The 17,797-nt window shown below is 54.9% G+C and overlaps 1 protein-coding gene across 3 annotated transcripts in view; it reads right to left on the bottom strand.

The window, feature by feature from the left end:
• ZNF423 (zinc finger protein 423) overlaps nucleotides 1-2,911 on the bottom strand; it is a 345,391-nt gene extending 342,480 nt beyond the window's left edge. For all 3 annotated transcript variants that reach the window (XM_070388460.1, XM_070388461.1, XM_070388463.1), the window contains exon 1: nucleotides 2,506-2,911. In XM_070388460.1, the coding sequence (XP_070244561.1) occupies nucleotides 2,506-2,545 (40 nt within the window). In that variant the 5' untranslated portion in view covers nucleotides 2,546-2,911. The remainder of the gene's footprint in view (nucleotides 1-2,505) is intronic.
• Between the last annotated feature and the right edge of the window lie 14,886 nt (nucleotides 2,912-17,797).

The raw sequence follows: 17,797 nt of genomic DNA, 5'->3' as shown, positions 1-17,797 counted from the left end.
CAATAAATGGCGAAATGGTGAGAGGCACGAGTTGGAGCTGCTTTTGGAAAATGCAAAGAACTGAGGGAAGAAACAGGATCTCAGACTCCAGTGCTGTGTGGTTGATATTTACAATGCTTCTCAAAATGCCTACCCTGGCCTTGTTCCCACTTTGCTGTCTTCCCCACCACCAACTGAGTCAAGAATCTGCCGGCCAAGCAGGAGACGCAGGTTCAATCCCTGGGTCGGGAAGATCCCCTGGAGAAGGAAATGACAACCTGCTCCAGTATTCTTGCCTAGAAAAACCCATAGACAGAGGAGCCTGGCAGGCTACAGTCCATGGGGTCGCAAAAGAGTAGGACATGACTTAGTGACTAAACTACAAAACAACGATCAGCTTGAATTCTCTGCTATATACGTTCATATATATATACATCGAGAGAAACATTCATTACAAATCACGTCCAAGCTCATTTCATGAATGTTTGCAGTCTGATTCTTGAGTCTTTCTCAGAGATACACAGAGTGGTTTTAGAATTAGGTTCCAGCAACTCTGAAACACCCACCCATCTGCTCCCAGCAAATTGCTCTACCTTTGCCTTCTGAAATAAGGAGGTATGGAGGCTTGGGTTCGGGTTAGAGGTGGAAAAGTTCTGCATCTTCCTCTGTGAAAAATCTGCTTCAATACACAGATTTAATTCAAAATCAACTGCCCAAGTTAGATAGAAATCCCTTTTCCAACAAGACTCCAATTGTACATTTTCTTCTGGGCCACCTTAAGTGGTTCTTGAAGGAGTGAGCAGTGAGCCAGGGAAAGAGAAAAGAAATCAAATATTATTTCAGGCCGAGAACCCTTCTATTCAGCACAAGAACAAACATCTACCGTCTTCCTATCCAGCTCTTGAGGTCTGTCTCTTCTGGTTTCAACCAGAACACCCTGTAGACCCTCCAGTTCTGTGGAACAGGTCTGGCTATCCAGGACTAGGATGCCTGCCAGGGTGAGGGGAACAAGACCAACTTCTCTCAAGGAAAGAGAGGGAAAGAGAGCAGCCAGATTGCTGAGTTCGGACTGAGCTGGCCCGCGTCTCACATGACAAGGAGAATCTCTGTTGAGTGCCCGCGATCTCCTGGGACTTTGGAAGGAGAGCAATGGCGGGTGTCCCACGACCCTCCTTGCCAGATTCAGTCCCAGCCATTCCAGCCTGGAGCAAGGCTGGCAGGAAGGGAGCAGAGGCCCCTGCGCCTTCCCGCGCAGGCCTCCAGGAAATGAACTTTTCAGAGCAGAACTGGGCTCGGGCCAGAGGTCATCAAGGGAGTTGGGAGAGGACAAGGGCCTCGGGACTTTTGGCTCCAGAGATGTAGCGGCTCTCATCCTGTCCTTCCTCTATCATCTCCCAGCGCGGGCGGGAGGCCGGGCACCCACCCGGGGGCACTGGAATCGGGACAAAGCAGCAGGCGAGGCCTGGAGAGGCCAGCGGGTGGGGAAAGAAGGGCAAGGGAGGAGCTCAGTTGCCCTCACGCGGCATCTCCCCGGGGGCCTCTGCTCTCCAGGGGGCCCGCTCGGGCCGCAGGCGCTCGGTAGAAATAGAAAGCGAGGCAAGGACACGAAGACGTGTGTGTGTGTGTGTGTGTGTGTGTGTGTGTGCGCGCGCGCGTGTGTGTGTGTGTCCTCAAAAGTGTGCATTCTGGGGATCCGATTCGAGAAGCCGGCCTAGGTGTCGAGAATGTAGGTGCCCGGGGTAGCGTCCCGGGAGCTTCGGCGGAGGGGCGCGCGCGGCAGCCGCTGCGCTCCCCTGGGGACCCGCGTCCCGCCGGCGCTGCTCAGACAATGAACTCCTGGCGGAGGCTCCCGGCCCGGTTGGCCTCGGTGGAGGAGGCAGGAAGTGTGGGGGCCCGGGCCGGGAGGGCGGCCTGGGCAGCGGGCAGGGAGGGGGCCCCCGGCGACCAGGGCGGGGACCCGGGGCGCGCGCAAGCAACGCCCGACGACCACGGCGTCCCGGGGCGACAAGGCGTGGACAGAGGAAAAGCGGCAAGGCCCCGGGCCCAGCGAGAGCGGCCTCGGAGCTACCGGCCTCCTGGGCGCCGGTCCTCACCGCCTCTTCCTTCCTCCCGCCGCCCGCCCGCCCGCCGTCACCGCCGCCGCCGCCGAGATTCGCAATCCCCGCCAAGTCGGGCCCGCACCCCTTGATTGGCCACGCGGGCCCGGGGCCCGCACGGAGGGAGCAGCGAGGGCCCCTCGGCTGCGCCCCCAGGCCCGGGTCCCCCGCGGGCGGCGGCGCCGGGCCCGGGGAGGGTCCGGGCGGCTAGGGTGTCCGCGGTGTGCCCCCTCCGCCGCCTCCGCCTCCCGCTCGCGGCTTCCTCCTCCCCCTCCTCTTCCTCCTCCTCCGCCTCCGCCTCCTCTGCCGCCTCCTCCTCCTCTCCGCTCGCTCGCTTGGGTCCCCGGCCGCCCGCCCGCTCGCCGGTCCCTCCTCCCTCACTCCCTCCCTCCTCGCTCGCTCGCGCCTCCGCCGGGCCTCGCTCGCTCACCTTTCACCGAGCGCGGCTTCGCCTGCTTCCGCCTGGACATGTCCGGGGCTCCCGGCGCTCCGTCGCCCTCCGCGGCCGGCTCCCCCCGCCGCCCCCTGCCGCTCCGGGCTGCCCTTCTCCCCCTTCTCCTCCTCCTGCCTCTCGGAAACTTTTTTTTTTGCAGCCGGGTCGGCAGCTGTGGGGAGCGGATCGCAGGTCCGGGGCGGCCTCCCTGGGGGGGGCGGCCCGGGCCGGCCGAGGCCGCTCCGGGGCGGGGGGAGGCCCGGGGGGCGCGCCGGGGCCCTGCCTGTTGCAATGCGGCAGCCGGGGGCTCTCGGTCCCAGCGGCGGTCCCAGCGGCGCGGGGAGTCCGGAGGCCACTCGGCCGAGCCGAGTTATGCAAAAAAAAAAAAAAGCCGCCCCCCTCCTCCTCCCCACCCCCCGCCGGCCCCCGGCCCCTGCGGCCCCCTCCCTCCCTCCCCCACCCCACCGCCACCCTCACCCTCCTCCTCCTTCTCCTCCTCCGCCCCTTGCCGGATTTTTGTGCAAAGTTTGCAGGCGTCCGGCTACGCAGCCCGGTGCGGAGCTCACAATGAACCCATCTGAGGAGGGGGGACGGGGCTGGAGTCGAGGGGGTCTCAGGAGGGGAGGAGACCGAGAGGCGGTCTGGAGCGCGGAAGCTCAGTACCCCCCGGGAAAAAAAAAAAAAAAGCCTTCAAATTATCCCCTGCCGCCCAAAAAAATAATAAATATTAATGGTTTTAAAATGCCCAAACGCCGGGTTTGGAGATTATGATGGATGGGGACGGGGATCCCTCAACTCAGCCTACTTGGGGGGCTCGAAACGGCCGCAGCCGCTAGGAAGCCGCAGCTCGGGGCCCCTGGCTCACGCCCCCTTCTCTGGCTCTCGGCTCGGTCCGGCGCCGGCCTCCCGGAGGAGGAAGGGGCGCGCGGGGGCGCTCAGGCGGCGGCAGGCAGGCGCGCCCGTGCCCCGGGCATCGCTCAGCCCGTGCGCCGGGCCGCCGCTGCCTGCCCTCGGGCTGCGGTGCTCAGCGCGAGGCGCGCAGCCGATCCCCAGGCCGGTGCCAATTCGCCGGCCCCGCTAGCTGCCTCCATGGACCAGGGGCTCGGAGAGGCGGGAGGCGGCGGCCGCGGCGGCGGAGGAGGAGGACGAGCAGGCGGCGGCCGGGCTCCCGTCCTCCCGGGCAGCGGCGGCGGCGGCTGCGCCCCGGCTCCTCCGCGCTCCAGCCGGCGCCGGCCCGCCCGCCAGCCTCCCTTGCGCTCCTGTCTTCTTTGTGGTCGCTGGCTCTCCTCCTCCCGATCCGGCTGCTGGGGCTGCACTGCAGAGACACATAATAAAGCCAGGCTTGGCTGGAAATGTAGCCGGGTCCCAGCAGGAGGATGTGAGGAGCGGAGTCCCGGCGGGGGAGCGCTCTGATCCCGTGGGGCGCCCCGCACTGCTCCGGCTCGGATCAGACGGAGAGAGGGCCAACAGCACCGAGCGATGGACAGCGCTGGAAATACAGCTCTGGCCGCCCGCAAAACCCGGACCGCGGCGGCGGCGGCGGCAGGCACGGCGCGGGCACGGGCACCGCACCCGCACGCGGGGCCCCAACTCCGGCGCTGGCGGCCCCGGGGAAGGGAGGAGGGAACAGATACAGGGCCCACGCGTGCTGTCAAGCTCGCCAAGATACCTTTGCATCACAAACTGCACAAAGTGAAGAAACTGGGGGGAAGGGAGCACACTGGGGTGAATTGCCCTGGCACTGCCAGCTCTGCAAATTGTACCCCACGCATATGCATTATCCCTGAACCTGATTTTTCCTTCTCAGATTCTGCCCATCAATCGGTGTTTGAAGACCATTCCTGCCCCATACCCAGAAACTCTTACTCTACTGGGCTAAATCTTTTTCACCCCAACACCTGAATCTGTAGAGTTCCCGCGTCTGGTTGCACGTTTCTTCGCTAATACTGTAAAGAAACACCTTAGCCCCGAAACGTTGCAGTAGCACTTCCTCCTCCCGAGATTGACAAATAGACCAGCTCCTACTTGACACAAAGTTTTGCCCCAGCCACTAGGGGGCGCCTCGGGTCCTAGCAGCTCTTGAACAGGTCGAGGCTTGGGTCTCGGAGCCTCCAGGGGAAAAGCTCAGATTTAGAAAAAGTCATCTCCAAGAGGCTCCCCTAAACCGTTTCCTAGCCTCCTCCTTCCCCCACAAGCTGCAGGAGGCCAGGTTCAGGGTGGGTAAAAGGACCTGACATCTCCCGCCAGCCCACCCCGCCCTTCCTTGGGCGAGTGGCGCCACCTTGGGCCGGCGAGCCCCAGAGCTGGGAGAGCGGAGCGAGTGCGCGGCGCGGCGCTGAGGGTTATCAATCTCGCGGATCGATAAGTTGCCACTTGGAGAGGGGAGGGCTGTGTCCCCTCGGAGACGAGTTACCCAGGGCAACCTTTCACGGAAGAACCTGCTGCCCGCCGAAAGCCGCGCCGGGGCCGGCCGGGCAACGGCGCCCGCCCCAAGCAGGGCGCCTGCGCCCCGCAGTTTCCCAGCCCGCCCGCCAGCCGGGCCCGCGCCCCCTCGGCGAGCTTCGAAGTCCCGCTCAGCCCCGCTCTCCTCTCTGGGCCTCCGGGTCCCGACCCCATGCTGGGCTGATAGCAGAGATAGATGCCACCCCCACCTCCCCAGCGGCTGGGGGGCTGGCAGCTGGGATGGGCCTTGAGGCAGGATCCAGGGAGAAAACCAAGCTAGCGCGCTCAAGGCCGTCTCCGAGGTAGAGTCGGGCGACCAGCGAAACGCGACGCCTCCGAGGCATACACCCTGCCACCAGGAGACCCATAGCGAGTGTCCCGAGAGGGGCCAGGGCAGAGCCGTCCCCTGACTGGGACTCAGGCCCTGAGAGCCGCCCCTCCCTCCATGAGGGCTGCCTCCCCCGCCCCGGGTCGCTGCCTCCCCAGCTCCTGCGTCCTAGAGCGTCCAGCATCTCTGGGCCTTCCCAGAGGGGAACGGGAGCCGCCTCCCGCAGCCCAGGGACGGCCGGGGTGAGGAGGGGAAGAGGTGCCAAGGGCCACAGCGAGGGCAGAGGCCGCGAGGCGCCTGGGCAGGAGCCAGGAAGGAGGGGCCGAAGCAGCAGCTCCCCACCCCCGCCGGCGCCTGGGATCGCGGCCCGCGGAGAGAGGCTGACAGGCGGCAGATGGCACACGCTGGGGGAGGGGGGCGATTGGCCGCGGCTCCGGGGTCCCCCGCCGCGGGCTGCCTCTCTTAGCGGGAGGGGGCGGAGAACAGCCCCCGGCTCGCCCTCCCGGGCTCTCTGGGGGGCTGGAGACTGCGGATAGTGCCCAGCCGGGAGCCGGGAGAGGGAGGGGGTGGACAAAAGGAACGCGCGGTGGGGAAGGGGCTGCTGGAGGAAAGGAGGGGTCACCGGGCAGGGAGGACTGGCTGGAGACCCGCGGCGCTGCCCTTTTTCCACCCTGGGGAACTGCAGAAGGTCCAGAGGGCAGACGCAGGGGTAACAGGATGCGGGAGCGGGGCGGGGGGGAGGGGCGGGCAGGCGATAGTCTATCCACGAGGGCACTAATGCACAAGGGCTAGGGGTCCTGGAGACGTGCACAAAGTTTTTTGATCACCGTCCCCAGCGTCGCTGTCGCGCACGTTCGTGTCCCGACGCCCACCCCCCCACCGAAGACCTGGCTGCCTTCTCCCAGCTCAGTGGCAGTCAGGGTGCCAAGGGAGCCCCACCTCTTCCCTGCCTCACCCGGCCCGCTTTCTGAGCAGCTTGTTTCATTTTTTAACTCCTTCCAGAAATAATGATCTTTTAAGGAAAATTCCAGAGCAGCAAAACTCCGGGAACTCCTACTGAAAGGGTCTCAAGGGGCACTGAGCTGAGGGCAGGGCCAGCTGCCTGCCGCCTGGGCTCTGCTCCTTATCAGCCTTGGAGACCTGAGAGCAGAAAAAGGTCATTTTCAGGTGATGGTTTGTGTCCCACCTGCCTAACTTCCTACAGGGGATCCAAGAGTCTGGGCCCCTCCTGCCATGAGAAATTCCTCATCTGCCAAGGGGCAGCTGTTTCTGCCCGACCCAAAGAAGAGGCTGGGAAAAACCCTTTGTAAACCATAAGGAGCCGCCATCATAAATGTAAGAGAAAATACAAGTTAACCTTTTTGAAAACAGGTAAGACCTTGCTCAGAGCTTTCCTGATAGCTCAGCTGGTAAAGACTCCACCTGCAATGTAGGAGACCCCAGTTTGATTCCTGAGTCTAGAAGATCCCCTGGAGAAGTGATAGGCTACAGTATTCTTGACTCTGGTGGCTCAGATGGTAAAGAATCCGCCTGCAATGTGGGAGACCTGGGTTCTTTTCCTGGGTTGGGAAGATCCCCTGGAGGAGGGCATGGCAACCCACTCCAGTATCCTTGCCTGGAGAATTCCCATTGACAGAGGAGCCTGGTGGGCTACAGTCCATGGAGTCACAAAAAGTCAGACACAACTGAGTGACTAAGCATAGCACAGCACAGCACAAGACCTTGCTCACATAAATGGGCAACTTCACCAGAGAACAGGCGCCTCTCACCCAAGGTGCTACCTTTTCCCCTCCAATTTGGCTTGCTTCTAATGATGTATCCCCAGACACACAGCAAATGAGGTTCCTCCTTGAGCTTCAAAAAGCAGCAAGCATACTCCAGAACAGTCTGGTGAATGCAAAAGGGGCTGTGGGTGACAAAAAACAAGGTAAGGCAATAAAGTAACATGAGATAGGGTTCGTTTTGACCTCTACACTGGTATCCTCGAGAAGTCTCCAGAGTTGTTCTAGAGTTACTTTGCAATAAGTGACCAAATGACCAAATTCTCCCACTACACACACACACACATGCATACACTTAAATGACACCTGAATGTATACAATTTGGAATTTGTGATCTTTGTTTTCTTTTGTTTGCTAGCTTTTTTGTTTGTTTGTTTTCGGCTGCTCTGGGTCTTCCTTGGGGCACACAGGCTCTTCTGTTCGGCCTGTGGACTTTTTCTTGTCGCAGCGCACAGTCTCTCTAGAGCGTGGGCTCAGTAGTTGCAGTGCTCCAACTAGGTTGCCCGCAGCATGTGGAATCTCAGTTCCCCAACCAGGGACCCAATCCATGTTCCCTGCTTTGGAAGGCAGATTCTTAACCACTGGACCACAGGGAAGTCCCTGTTTACCGTTTTAATAACTTGAGAATCACACTCTCCACTGGAAAAATTTGCATCAGCCTGTAAGAAACAGTCATTTTGGAGAGGGAAGACGAACCCCTAGTTTCCCCCCAGGAAGTAAGTTCACTCCTCTGTTGTTGGTTTATTCAACCATCATTTATTCATTGAATGCCTACTGTGTGCCCAAACTGAGGATAAGACAGTGAACAAGAAGGACCACAGTCTCTCCCTGCTGGGTCTTGTTCTATGATGCGGAGGCTGACTTTTTACTAAATGGCCACATAAATAATTATTTAATTACCATTTTGAACAATCCTGAGAAGGAAAACTATAGTGCAAATGAGGCCAAAAATCAGAGGGTCCCAGTGGTGGTCTGGCCAAGAGTCTGGAGGAGGAGGAAGAAGTCAGGGAAAAGGACAGAGAACAGAGTTCCTGATGGGGTGAACAGTGCGTTAAGGGCCAGATGTGGAAAGGAACGGGGTGATTCCAAGGGAAAGTTGTCACGGTTCAGAGCTAAGGGCCCAAGGAAACAGGGGTTGCCAGGCTTAGGAACCAATCTGATCCAGCTTCTGGTCCAGTCTCATTACCTCCAGGGAGACCTCGAGAAGGGACCCTGTGCCTCCATTTTCTCATCTGAAAAATGGGACTATAGAGAATGTGAATCTCATGGGGTTGTCCCGAAGATTTCTTGTTGGTTAAGTGTTGCTGGTCTGGCCATCGTGACCAAGGGAAGGTCACGAGGCTTCTTTCCTTTCCCTTCCTGTCTCTCCCCTTTACCAGTCCTCAAGTTCAAAAATATTTCTAGAGAGAGAAGCCAATTACACAAATTCTCTCCTTGCACCGACAAGTGCCTCCTTCCCTGGGCTGCTGGTTTGTAGAAGTTTTCTAGCATCTTTAGGTCTACGGAGAAGGCTCTGTGTTCAAGAGAATTTGATTGTTCCTTTGTCTCTTTTGCATTTTTGTTTCATGATAATGACCCACTACTTGTGGAACCCAGGTTTTCCTGGGCACTCCTGTCCTGGGGATACCCAGGAAGCAATGACTATGCCCCATGGTTGAATCTGTCAGGATTGTCAGATTGAATCTGTCACCTTGACTATGAACTGGCCACTACCCACTAGTCAGGTGTTCCTGCCTCCACAGCTGGCTTTGCAACATTGAGGAGTCCTTGGTCTGGAAGCTTCTGAGACTTCAGAACAGAGTAAGTCAAAATAGAAAGAGTCCCTTTCTCTGCTCTTAGCTCTCAGCCTGGAGATTTGGGGAGGGAAATCCCTACAGATGCTCCTGAAATTCCCCAAGGGTCCCCAGTGTCCCCCGCCCATGACCACAATTCAAAGTGGCCAGCGGCAGGCCCAGACATCTGTGTCCCTGGAGCTGAGGGAGTAGAGGGCCAAAAACAATAAGTCGGGTGTGGGAACCTCCTTGTCTTCTCCAGTTTCTGTTCAGCTGGGAAAGCCATTTCTGTTTTATCATTATTATTATAATTATTTAATTCTTCAAGTGTCAGCAGTCTTTGCAGAGAACACCCACAGGCAGCAAAGAAACCAAGTTGACATGAGGATCCCCATAGACTCACGCCCTGGTAAACCTTGACACTCCTGACCCGACCCTGAGACCTCCACCCAGACGACTTCTGATTGCCCCAGGGTGTGTGGCACATGCAAACCTGCGGTCACTCTCAAAATGCTTCTTTTCCAAGGTTTTTGTGGTTCACTTTGATTAAAAAAAAAAAAAAAAGCAATCCAGTGTATGATGAATGTGATAAATGCCCAGCTTTCTAAGCTTGACCAAGAGTGGTTATATCAGGCAGGGGCACATTTCAGAACTAGTCACAAGGCCTTTGGCTGTCGGTAGCTCCATCAGCCACCAGTGTTTTACTAATTAGCAAACAGGATGTCCAAAAAAGCGATAGACTTAGAAACGGGCTTTCACTGGTGGAGTTCAAGGCATTCAAGGTACAGTTGAGCACAGTGTTCTAGAGACGCTCCCCAACTTGCCTGCACAGGGAGAATGAATCTGGTGAGGCTGGGGTAATCTGTCCCCTTAGGGGACACCCCTTCTCTCCTCCCAACCCCCAGGCTCCATCCTTTCAGGGTCCTGGGTCTCACCATCAGAAATAATGTCTCACTGCAGGGTACCCAGCAGAGGATACAGCATCCTGCCTGTCAGTGAGATGGGGCTTGTTCAGAGCATATCTCTCATATCAGAAGTGGTTAGAGGGCCTATTTTGTCTTGGGGTGATCCTGCTTTCACAACTTTCACAAGGCAGAATTTGGCCAGAGACTTGTGCTCACCATCACCTGGCAGAGATAGGTAAGAATAGCAAACGCTGGGGCTTCCCTGGTGGCTCAGTGGTAAAGAATCCACCTGCCAGTGTAGGAGATACAGGTTTGATCCCTGGTCTGGGAAGATTCCCACATGCTGTGGAGCAACTAAGCCCGTGTGCCATTGCTACTGAGCCTGCGCTCTGGAGCCTGGGAGCCACAACTACTGAAGCCCGAGAGCCCTAGAGCCTGTGCTCTGCAACAAGAGAAGCCACCGCAACGGGAAGCCCAAGCACCGCAACTAGAGAGGAGCTCCCCTCCCCACCTGCCGCAACTGAAGAGAAGCCCGTGCTGCAACGAGGATCCGCACAGCCAGGAGCAAACACAACTTTCAAAACAAGAAAAACAAATGCTCACCTACTTCCAACCCCTTTTGTGACCACTATTATTTATGAAGAAGACCTAACAGTGTGCAGGACCAAACTCACTAAGATAATTTTGGGAAAAAAAGACAATATTGGGTTATTTCCTGTGCACGCACCCTTTTCCCTCCCATCCACCAGCATCATGAAAACAAACCTAATAGGTGTCCAGGCCTAAAAGAAACACCATGGAGATTTCAGAAGAGCATCAGCAATGTGTGGTCCCTGCTCTGTGCTAAGTCACTTCAGTCATGTCCGACTCTGCAACCCTACCATCTGTAGCCCGCCAGGCTCCTCTGTCCGTGGGATTCTCCAGGCAAGAATACTGGGGTGGGTTGCCATTTCCTTCTCCAGGGGATCTTCCCAACCCAGGGATCGAACCCATGTCTCTTATGTCTCCTGAATTGGCAGGCGGGTTCTTTACCACTAGCGCCACCTGGGAAGCCCTTGGCCCCTGCATTGGGCACACCCAATTAAGAACCCAAAGCCCAGGTAGGAAGGGGGGAAGTGAGATCATCAGGGCTAAGGCTGCCATGCTCCCCATTATGTTTCTGGTGCCCCACAAGTGCTCAGAACTTAGGACACTGGGAGGAAAACTCAATTTGTGCAGCATACAGAAGAGATACCCACTATATCTCTGTGCAGTCAACCATTTTCACATGGTTCATTGGCTGGACAACGGAGACCAATTGGTAAAAACCTTTGCCTACCCAGCTAGGTCAAATTGAAAGCTATTTCAGGGCAGATCCCCAGGTTTTGACAAGAATCTCCTTCACGCCACAGTGCCCACTTCATGCCCAGTGAATGGTGGTGACTGGAGAAGGAAGATGACCCCAGAAGCCAGAGGCAGACTCTAAGACACACCGGGCCACCGCAACCATAGAGGCTGGTCTCAGAGAAAGGGCTCAGCCTCTCGAGCCAGACAGGCCTTGATTTGAATCCCAGGGTAAAGCAATCAAGAGAGTAATACCAATATGGCATAGGTGGTTGTGAGCCGTAAGATAATCTCACCGTTGACCTGCCTCAGTCATGTGTGGAGGGCATGAAATGAGCAGTGCCATCACACGCCTGGCATACAGCACGGGACACAGTTGGTGCTTGAGAAATGTTACATTTTGACTGTGGTTCTTCTTCAGTGAGGGTGATGACTATGACCCTGCTGAGGGGTGGTGGGCTGATGGGGAGGAGAGCTCACTGGCGAGGCTGGGAATCAGCAAAGGCCAGAAAAGAGAGCTGGTCAAACATCCTGCCTAAGAGGAGCTCTCTTATATCTGCCTGTTTCCTAAATTCATTCCCAGGTCCTTTCGTACTGTACAGGCTTAATAAACGTCAGCTTTGTCAATGCTGTGTATGCTCAGTTGCTCAGTCATGTCCAACTCTTTGCAACCCCAGGGACTGTAGTCCACCAGGCTCCTCCAGGAGCCTGGCAAAAATCCTGGAGTGGGTTGGGATTTCCCAGGCAAGAATACTGGAGTGGGTTGCCATTTCCTACTCCAGGGATCTTCCCAACCCAGGGATTGAACCAGCGTCTCCTGCATCTCCTGCAGTGGCAGGTGGATTCTTTACCACTGAGCCATCTGGGAAGCACAGCTACTGTTAGTACAGGCAAAGCACACACAATAGCTGCTCAGTACGTTTAGGTTCTCTGGGTGGCCTCAAACAAACCCTCTCTCTGCCTCAGTCTCCCCGTTTGTAAAATGTCTCTGGTTCTCTGACTAGATGAAGACGCAAGTTTCGGTATACTCCCTCCCTTGGCCCCACCAGCACCAGGCCAGACAGCAAAGGCAGAAGGGGCAGAGGAAATGCAGAGAGAGACCACGAAGAGAGCTGGTGGGGCTTAGGCTGGAAGCAGAGGGAAGCTTTGCTGGGAGCCCAGCGGACCTGGCCTGGGGCAGTATTTCCCAGAGCCTGCTGTCGCCTCCTCTGAGTGCCCCAGCCCCATCCTGGTCGTTCACACTGGGACATGCCAGGGCCTGGCTTCCCAGGGGCCAGAGGGAGCTCCCGCAGGGGACTTCAAAAGCCCAAATGCCTTTCAGAAAGGAACTAAAACTTTCTGCTTAACCAAAGCCTCCACAGGAGAAGAACAGCCTAGCCCTTTTCTTTTTAAGTCTCTTTATTTTCCAGCCGGCTGGCCTGGTCATTCTCTCTCTCTCTCGCTCTCTCTCTCTCTCTTTTTTTTTTCTATTATAAACGGTCCCAGCTGCAACACACAGGGAAAAAAAAACCATCTCCCAGGCCTGGGCAGGGGCCGGTTGCATCCGCAGCCGCCTGGCTGGCCTCCTGCGGCAGACAAAGGCGGCTCCAGCCTCCGGCACCCACTGGGAGAGGCACTGGAGCCCCCAGCCTGAGCCAAGGCCACAGCAGGAGCGAGGGGAGGATTCGGGAAGCTTCTGCCAGCACTCCAAACCTTCTCCTGCCCCGGGAAGCAGAGCTGCCATCCGGCCAAGCCAAGGACTTCTGGAGAGCCTGTTCATTAGGGCAGAAAATGAAGGATGGGGCCCCCTTCAACAGTCCCAGAATTCAGGGCTTTAGAATGAGAAGGGCCCTGTGAGATGATCTAGTCCAACCACCCGGCTGGAAAGATGGGGGAACTGATGTCTGGATGGGAATAGACTTGCCCAAGGTTATATTCCCAAGTAATGACAGAGCTGGCCTGAAACCAAGGCTCCCAATTCCGACTTAGGTAGTGAAGAAATGTTCGTTGGGGTGGGGGTGGGGGGATGGGGGAGGGTGGTCACATGAGGAGCCTTAATATCCTGAGGTTACCAGATGGGGTAGGGGTGTCCTTTCATGGACAACCCCAAAACAGACGACCTGGTTTGGCCTCTCCACTCCTCTGCCTCCCAGCAAGTTATTTCATTCCTCTGTGCCTCTGTTTCCCCATCTATGAAAAATGGGGTTATGCCAGTACCTACCTTGTAGGGCTGCCTACAAGAGAATTAAAGGGGCCAATATGTAAAGCGCTTAGAAGAGAACTCAAAAAAGTCTGCTTCAATTACTTGTAAACGTAAAGATTCATTTTCTTCACCCAATGAAAATTTGTTTGCAACCTCTAGGGTCTGCTCCGTGATGGGCTCTGGATCACATGCTGGGGAATCCAGCAGAAAGGCAAGGCAGAAAGGTCTCTGATCTATGGAAACGTCCAGTCCAGGGGAAGTAAGAGGACTGATCACTGCAGGTTGTCTTGCCCAGGTCACCCAGCACACCCCAGTTCCTCTGTTCTCCAGGGGGAGAATGTAGCTGGAGTCACAGATTGTTGTCTCCAGAGCAAAACTGACAGGCAGATGAGGCCAGGAGACTGGAGAGCCCAAGGGGATCTGAGAAGACCCTTGCAAAGAGGTGAGACGCTAACCACACAGCTTTGTGTGCCCCTGTTCATGAATGTTGACGAGTTTTAAGTATTTTAATTATGGTTTTAAGTGAGATGGGGCCCGAGGTGGAGAGTTTGTGACTTCCTTTGCCTGGTGGGTCTGATACATCCTCAGAAGAGCCCCGGGCCCCTGCTGCCTCCCAGGTACCATGGAGGCAGAGGTGACACACAGGCAAGAGGGAGCCCTGGTCCCCATGGCGGGGTGGGAGGGGAGGGTGGACAAACTCTCCTCCTCTCTGACCTCCAAACCCCACAGATTTCCACAAACTTGGCCTCAGATCAAAGGAGCGGGGCCATGGGGGTGAGGGTTCAGAAGCATTCTCCCCTTGGCCTAAGGCAGGAACAAGCTACCCGCCTTGCCACACCTTTTCCTCGAGTGACCCACTCCCAAGGCCCAACCAGGACATCCTGCAGAGAGCTCTTCCTTCAGTGCCCATGTTGATGCCCACATGCTGTGATTATCTCCCTTTACAGGTGAGAACAGAGGCTCAGAGAGGCTGTGTCACTCACTGGTCTAAGGTCACACGGCCCTTAAGGGACAGAGCCAGGATGGAAATCCAGGTGGACTTCCTTCCAAAGCTGGACGCTTTCCATTGCACGGTCAGTTAATTTCAGTTTCTACACCTTGCCTGAAGCGGAGTGTTGACGTGTTGATTTTAGATAGATAGATGTTTAGAAAGACATAGATAGGCAGATACAGAGATAAAGATGGTATCTGGGAACTTCAGACAATTGTATCAGGTGTCAAGTTTGTGGAGAGGGATTGAATGTGTTAGTCACTCAGTGGTGTCCTATTCTTTGCGATCCCATAGACTGTAGCTTTCCAGGCTCCTCAGGAATACTCCAGGCAAGAAGACTGTAGGTTGCCTTCTCTCCTTCCCCTAAATCTTCATCAACTCCTAAATCCTTTTGTTTTAATTTTTAACTAGGGAAAATTCCAAACAAGCAGAAAATAATATAGGAGATATCCATATGCCCCCAATACTTATAAAATTCACCGCTTTGGAGAGGGGACAGTCTTTGATAGGGACAACTGATGTTTGTGCGATCTTACTCAAATGTAGCTTCAAGTCAGATGTCCTACGTACCCTCTGCCCTCTCCAACTAGACCTTCTTGAATGGATGGATGCTTGCTTACTCAGTCGTGCCCAACTCTTTGGGACCCTATGGACTGTAGTCTGCCAGGTTCCTCTATCCATGGGATTTCCCAGGCAAAAATGCTGGAGTGGGTTGTCATTTCCCACACCAGGGGATCCTCCTGACCCAGGGATCAAACCCGCATCTTCTGTGTCTCCTGCATGGCAGGCAGATTCTTTACCCACTGAACTGTCGGGTAAGCCCTTAACTAGACTCAAGTCGCTCTTCTTTAAAAATGCTGCTACATGGTCAAGGGGGCTCCCTGGGTAACCAGCAGGGCTGGACAAGCTTCCATTATATAGGTATTCACACTTCAGGAGGTCAGCTCCAGGGGCTTTAGCTGAAATATGGGATCTTGAAGACCTCAGCACCATCTGACCCCAGGGGAGGGACCTTGTGAACAGGCAGTGGAGGTGGCAAGGGCTGCATTTTGCAAGGATGCCATCTGAAGCTCAAGACCAAAGCTCTGCTCTCTTTTTCCCTTCCCTCTCCCTGCTTGCCTGCTGCTTGCATTGAAAGAGTGGGTGCAGAAAGGAAGGGGCCCCTTCAGAGGGAGGGGCTGGGAGGCCAGAGTGAAAGTAAATGCCGCTCAGTCTTGTCCAACTCTTTACCATTCCATGGACTGTAGCCCACCAGGCTCCTCTGTCCATGGGATTTCCCAGGCAAGAATACTGGAGTGGGCAGCCATTCCCTTCTCCAGGGGCTCTTCCTGACCCAGGAATCGAACTGGGGTCTTCTGCATTGCAGGTAGATTCTTTACCAGCTGAGCCAGCAGGGAAGCCCTGGGAGGGCAAAGCTCCTGACGAGAGGAAAGGGGCCAGGTTGTGCCTAACCACCCAGGGAGAGGGCTGCAGGGCCCTGGGAGGCCAGCTGCTCTACCTGCTCCGCTGAGGCCTCAGGGTGCTGGTGGGCTCCTGCAGGGAGGGAGCAGAGACAGCCAGCAGGGCATCTGGGAGTTGAAAGGGAGTGATCTCAGGTCACTTTGGGGATGACAGGCAAGTTGGCATATCCAGGCATGATGAACAGCCTGCCGATCATGGAGGTCTGTCCACTGGGTCAGGTGGTAGACTCTGGCTCTTGTGTTTAGGCGTCTTTCAACATCCAGAAACATGCACAGAAAGACACACACCTCTGGGGGACTTTCCTCATGCCAATGTATCTGTCAAGCCAATCCCAAGGTTTGGGGAAATCTAAAGCTAGGAATGCTTCCTCTTCTCTTAGGCAGATCCTTGGCCTCACTTGGTCTTGCAGCAAAGCCACAGAGTGGAAGTAGGGGGATGAAAACCACAGCAACAACAATGTATTTGTTTTTGTTTAATGTGTCTTTCCCACTTGATTATAAGCTCCATGAGGACAAGGACCTTTTGTATCTTCTTCACTGCCTGTCCTAAAGCAAGAGCCTAAAGCAAGTGCCTAAAGCAAGCCTAGCACAGCCTGCTGCTGCTGCTGCTCAGTCGCTTCAGTCGTGTCCAACTCTGTGCGACCCCATAGACGGCAGCCCACCAGGCTCCCCCATCCCTGGGATTCTCCAGCAAGAACACTGGAGTGGGTTGCCATTTCCTTCTCCAATGCGTGAAAGTGAAAAGTGAAAGTGAAAAGTGAAAGCAAAGTTGCTCAGTCGTGTCAGACTCTTCACGACCCCTTGGACCACAGCCTACCAGGCTCCTCCATCCTTGGGATTCTCCAGGCAAGAGTACTGGACTAGAACAGCCTAGGCACTAAAATACTTACTCTGGGTAAACAATGCAATTTTACCCTCCCAGAATACTTACTAAAATACTTACTCTGGGTGAAGAATGCAATTTTACCCTCCCAGAAGTCGGGGGTGGGTAGACAGTTGTTCTCTTTCCCTAACCGGCTCAACTTTTAGCCAGTTTCCCAGAGAAGAAGGACGTCCCATCTTATCTCTCTTCTGAGGCTCTGTTGAAACCCCTGAACTTCCCACACCCCAGACAAATTAACTGCCTAGCTTGGAACTGGGGATAATGTTGCTATTACATGATCATAAAAACTGAATAAGAAACACTATAATTGAAACTACAGAATTCCAGAAAGAAAATTACCCACAGACCCACCCAAGATTAAAGCAATGTTTTCTTTCGTCTACAACACAAGCTTCTCATTGTCCATGTACAAATTAGCTTTCACAGATTTACAATTGTAGCCTATAGAAACATTAAGTCACATATTTTCCATCAACATTAGCCAGTGTATACTCTCTTGGTTTTGCTGTTGACCAAGTTAATTTCTCCTTTATTATCTACCTCTTTCTAGTCTCCACTTCCAAAGCTGGTAGTCTGGTGTGTAGCCTTCAGAAGGATGCTCCATGCTTACAGGTCATATGCAAAGAAAAAGTACCTACATGGGAAGAGGCAGGACTGCTGTTAGCATCAAAATGTGCATCACATCATAGACACGGAACATTTGTGCACCTCTGGCTCTCCTTACTTAACCATATACCATGGAAGTCCTCCAGGGCACTTAGAACAAAGCCAACTCATCCTTTTTCACAATCACATAATATTCCACGTGTAGACATATCACAGCTTAACCTTTCATCTTGGAAGTAAATGTTTCCAGGTTTTTATCACTTCAAAAAACGTAAGTATCCTTGTATATTTATCCTTAGGTCCCAGGATGAAATCTCAGGAGTCTGGTTGCTGGACAGAGGCTATGGTTTTTGTTTTGTTTATGAATCAGAGCTAAGTGACATCACCCATTTTTAATTTTGCTCATCTGATGGGCATTAAAAGGCATTTCATGTGGCTCTTACTCGCATTTTTCTGAAACCAGATACAAACTTCTTTGCATGTTTTTGGCTGTTTTGGTTTCCTTTTCTGTAAAATGTCTGGTTGTACCCTTACACTCTTTGAGGAGCTCTGTGACCTCGCACATATCTCAGTGCATCATAATTATTTATGTTCCAGAATGCTGTGAGCTCCACCT

The sequence above is a fragment of the Bos mutus genome, chromosome 18 (genome assembly GCF_027580195.1).
Source record: "Bos mutus isolate GX-2022 chromosome 18, NWIPB_WYAK_1.1, whole genome shotgun sequence".
Taxonomy (NCBI): domain Eukaryota; kingdom Metazoa; phylum Chordata; class Mammalia; order Artiodactyla; family Bovidae; genus Bos; species Bos mutus.
This window is presented reverse-complemented; position numbering and strand designations above follow the sequence as displayed.